General features: G+C 41.8%; 1 protein-coding gene across 1 annotated transcript in view; it reads right to left on the bottom strand.

Annotated features, from left to right (window-relative positions):
* mgat4b (alpha-1,3-mannosyl-glycoprotein 4-beta-N-acetylglucosaminyltransferase B) overlaps positions 1–5,000 on the bottom strand; it is a 58,813-nt gene that overhangs the window by 43,697 nt on the left and 10,116 nt on the right. The window contains exons 3-4 of the mRNA XM_008286106.1: positions 2,102–2,281; positions 1,373–1,516 (exon numbers count right to left, since the gene is read on the bottom strand). Of these exons, the coding sequence (XP_008284328.1) occupies positions 1,373–1,516; positions 2,102–2,281 (324 nt within the window). The remainder of the gene's footprint in view (positions 1–1,372; positions 1,517–2,101; positions 2,282–5,000) is intronic.

Below are 5,000 nucleotides of genomic sequence, written 5' to 3'. Positions count from 1 at the left end.
ATCCTTAGCAGCAGGAATCATCCAACCATTTTTCTCCTTTGTCAATAAGAAGGATGGATCTCTTCGCCCCTGTATAGACTTTCGTGGTATGAATGCCATCGTTGTCGGCATCGGTACGTCTGCATGAGACGAAGGTGTAGCGTCGCAGTTGTCTGCAGCTGCGTATATGGCTGAAGAGTCCGATGCGCAAGTGGCACTCTCTGCTGCGTCTGCCACAAGAAAACTCTGAAGCCTGTTGAGGCTGCTGGCGTCTTGCTTTCCTCCTGGCGTGTTTTACAGCCAGGTCGCGGCACCTCTTTTGCTCAGCCGCCAGAGAACCGGTTTGCACAGCGAGTCGCCAGGCAGCTCGATCCTCTGCACACTGCCCCCACGTGTTGATGCCACATGACTTCAAGTCCCTCTTGCAGACATCCTTTAAGCTGGGCGACCAACCAGGCAGGTTCCTTTCGCCAGCTCGCCGTACAACAGATCTTTCGAAATGTGACCCGGGTCCATTCTTCTTACGTGGCGAGCCAGCAAAGGCGCCTCACACCAAGGATGTGAACATGCTGCGAGAGTTTGCGCATTCCAGGACCTCTGTTGGGCACCTTGTCTTACCGTTCAATATAAATTGTATGAATGACATCACTATCAAACATTTAACCCTTTCCTGTGCTCAGCTCCACCTTTACCCCTCTACATGGCGCCACAGCGTTCTCCATGCTGGATCTGAGCTGGCCTCAACCAGACAATGCAAGCAGCTCCCACAGTTCCTCGGGTTCACCCCCTTTTACTGTTTTTTTATACGGGACTAGAGCCAGGTTGCCACCCCACTAACCACCTTAACCTCCACCTCCAGACAAAAATGGTGTGATGTCAGACAAAACCATACATCACACGATACGTTCAAGGACCACAACAAAGTTTACATTTCTTTCTGTTCAAAACTCAGACGAGTCCAGCTTAAGAACTAAACAGTTAAAAAACTAACTTCAGACGTAGATCTAAGGCCCGACTGTCGACATTTATACACTGCTTTTGTTTTATAAGAAATGAAAGTGGGACCATGTGTTCATTAAAGGCGATTTAAAGACATTTAAATCCTCGCTGCCTCATTAAAACGCATATTTAACAGACAGTCTGAATTTCTGGCACAAGAAATGTGAGAACTAGGAAGTGGATCATAAATAAAGTGCAGTTCTAATAGTATTCAAAGTATATTTTAATGAAGACAATTGAATTCAGTAATTTATGATTAAACTCATAACTGTGGTTTTGTGATGTTTACATGTGAAGCAGCTAATTGAGGTTTTTAGAGTCAGTATAAAAGCTGAAGGACCGAGGACATAAATGTGTGACGTGTTCTGTCAGCAGAAGCTGTGCTGGATCGTACCTCCGGTGCGTCCCTGTCCCAGGTGCACGGCCGGCTGCAGGCTGTCCTCTCTGTTGAGCAGGTGAGGGAGGTGATGGAAGATGGAGGGAAGCTGCAGGACGTTTTTACTGCTGCTGACGTTCCACAGCTTCAACCTGGTCTCCTCTGAGGACAGAGACATGGAGAAGCAGGAGATCAGGCTGATGGAGCTGTGCTGCTGCTTTAGCCACAGTTTGATCGTTTGTTCACAGCGGAGCATTTGGATCAGTACAGAACGTGCAGATTGGACCTCTTCTGATCACACGAACAGATAAAACCGGATTAGTTTATTCCAGTTTATTCAGATTAGATTCTGTTGATCAGGCTGGTTTTTAACAGACGTTAAAAATGTGTTTCAGCCCTTAAATGCTGTAAAACTGGTGTCATTTTACAGTCACACATCGTAAAAGAGTAAATTACTCTTTGTTAAAATACGAGCAAATAAATAGTTTATTATATCTGGTATATAATGCTGTGATCTACCGAAACAAGACAGAAAATCTGTAAAATAACATTTGAAGTTTTTGTTTGTTTGTTTGTTTGTTTGTTTTGTACCATTTTAAAACATACAGACATTTTTCTTCCAAATAATAATAAATATCTGGGAAAAAACAATAATTTCTCATAAATAAATAAACAGTGAGCGGCTGATTCTGGGGCTAGCAGGACCTCACAGCCTGGTTCTGGTTCTGGTTCTGGTCCTGGGCTCACCTGAGAGGCTGCTCCAGGTGCGGTTGATGTCTCGCAGCGCCTGCTTCTCAGCGATGGCCCTCTTTATCTCCTCCAGAACCAGGTTCAGCTCTTTGGACCGCCGCAGGTTCTCCTGCTCAGCCGAGTGCAGACGTTCCCTCAGAGCCAGGAACTCCCTCTGGTAGATGTCCACCACATCTCCTGCACACGGACACACAGCTTCATCACACATGGTGAACAACCGAGGATCTCAGACGAGCAGAACCAGATGTTCAAAGATGAATGGCACTAAAGCCGACAGCTTTTACCGCTCATCACTTTATGATAAATGAAGGCATTAAAACAAACCAAGAAGAATCTCTAACAGAAAAACTGCTGCTTGTGATTAAACCTCAGCACCAAGGGAACGTCTACTGTCACGAAAATATGACTGCATTAATACTATAAGCCAGAAACTCTAAAAAGCCATTTAAAGGATGTATTCTTACCACTTCACTAAATGCATGATTGCAAGATAAATAAATAAAAGATCTTATTTACAGACCCTTTCAGTCCAACACTTTATTGTAAATGAGTCAGTTTTGTACATAATCAGCCAAATATTGTGTTAAAACTCAAATATGTTGTTTTAAAGGTTGAAATATTGTGGGTTCAAATACACAACTACAGTTCATAGTAGTACAGTAGTGACTACGATAACAGCAAAAGACTGTTAAATAACGACCGCTTTGGTGCATTAAATTATCGTAAAATTTTGTATTTTTCCATTTAAAAAATGCCCCCAAAAAATAGATCCAATTATATTTAAAAATAAAAAACCCTGGTGACCCCAGTGAGGACGAAGCGGTGTGTAGATGATGGATGGAGTTTAACAAAACATGAAAAATCTAAAATAAATTAACATGAACTGTTATTATAAAATCACATAAACAACATGGAGCATTGTCATTATTATTCTTGCCATGATGTCATTTTATGTCTAATTTTCTGTAATCGAACGAAACAAGAAAAATCCATAAATCAGGATAAATGTACACAAATGTTGAATAAAGTTCATCTTCATTGTGCAGAAAAGCAAATATGATTGTTTGAAAGGTCCAGCTGTGCAGATTTATTCATCTTTTGTCAAGAATTTTCTGTAATCTGATAAAACAAAGAAATGTGAAACTGGACTTTATAATATTTCTGCGTCTCTGATGAAGCCTGATGAAAACACTGAGAGACTGGAATTAAAGTTAATTCACATTTAACGGCTGAACTGTGTTGCTGTTTTATTACATTTATTCGTCGCTGTGTGATGGAGGCAGGTAGAAAAAAACCCACATAATCTGAGTAAAAACATGAGAATAAAAATCTAAATCCTTCATCTGCTCCATCATCCCTCCGTTAATGCTGTGTGAAGGTAAATCTGCAGTAATCCTGCTGGACTCACACACTGTCGCTTCATTCACTCCATTCAGGGCTGGAGAAGAAAACACGAACAGCTCAGCCTTACATGGTTCATTTAACCAGTTATTCATGATCACTGCTGTTGATTTCTGATGAAAAAGCTTCATAGCATTACAGACCAATATCCATGAGTGTCTGAGGTCTGTCCACACAGGGATTAAAACGACAACATCTCCTTTGTTTCCCTAAAATAAAAACCTCTGTCTACATAAAAACACACCTGAAACCAACAGGTGGAGATAAAACCTGAACCACAAACCGAACCAGGAGCTAAAAAAGCAGCTGTTACTGATAAAACAGGAGAAATCTGTGAATCCAACCCACACGTTTTCCAGATTGTTTGGAGCATTCTCACATTCGTCCTGAACAAACAGAAAACCAGAGCTGCTTTCTGGAGAAGTAAAACCACCGACCGGTCTGTGATTGTTCCTCTAAAGCGTCATCAGCGGAACACAGTGTGTTGGGCCGATAGCTGCAGTGGATTCATGAGATGCTCGCTGATGACTGTTTAATGAAGCTCTGGCCCGTCGTTCAACTGCTCTGATGGAACAACCTCATCCAGCAGCAGCCAAACCAGAAACTCTCACTTCCAGCTGTTATTTATTCATTAACACATAGATCTTTCTGAGGTAGTTTTAAAACTCTGATATCCATAAATGTGACCTGGAGGCACGAAGAGGAAGTCTGAAACGATAAAGCAGCAGTTTGAGGGGATTTATTGACGTAGTAATTTATTAATGTAATAACGTTTCCTTAACTAAATATTTGACCAGACTGCATCTTGTGAATCTTTGTCAATAAATAACGTCATTTAACTTTGGACGGCACCAATCAGTGGATTAATAGGTGAATGTGATTGTACCTCGAAGGTTCAACGCACAATAAAAATCAACAGAATCTCAGTTTTCCAAAAACCCGTTCCATCGCTGACACTGAAGGTGCTCATGAGGGCGGAATAGCTGCAGAACTCCTGGGTTCTAAAGTGGTTCTTTTGCCGTTACACAGAACCTTTAACTCCTCTGACTCGCCCACGTCGCTGTGCATGAAGAGCGTTTAACCTCTCGCAGAGTTTCCAGGTGCTTGCTCCTACTTGAGTGAACTCTTTCTTTTTCTTTGGTTATTTTTTGGCCTTTTTGCCTTTATTGGACAGGAGACAGGATTTTCTCTCTGAGAGCGCACAAAGGAACATAAAAATCTTTAGAACCACTTCAGAACCATTTCAAGAGGACACGAAACCCCACGTGAAAAAATGTTCAAGAATCTTTCCAGGAACCTTTCCAGGTACTAAAGGTACGAACTGGAACCACAGAGTAGAGACGTAACACAGTCAATAAACGGAGCAGAAGAAACAGAAGCAGCTGAAAACATAAAAAAACAGCTCATCAGTCAAGTGAGACCTTATTCAAAACAAGGTGTTTAAATCGCCCACAAAGCGCTTTGATTCGTTTCAGAAGGAAAAACATCTTTAAGC

This window comes from Stegastes partitus, unplaced genomic scaffold (assembly GCF_000690725.1).
Source record: "Stegastes partitus isolate 25-593 unplaced genomic scaffold, Stegastes_partitus-1.0.2 Scaffold432, whole genome shotgun sequence".
Taxonomy (NCBI): Eukaryota; Metazoa; Chordata; class Actinopteri; family Pomacentridae; genus Stegastes; species Stegastes partitus.
Note: the sequence above shows the minus strand (reverse complement) of the source record. Positions and strands in the feature narration are given on the sequence as shown.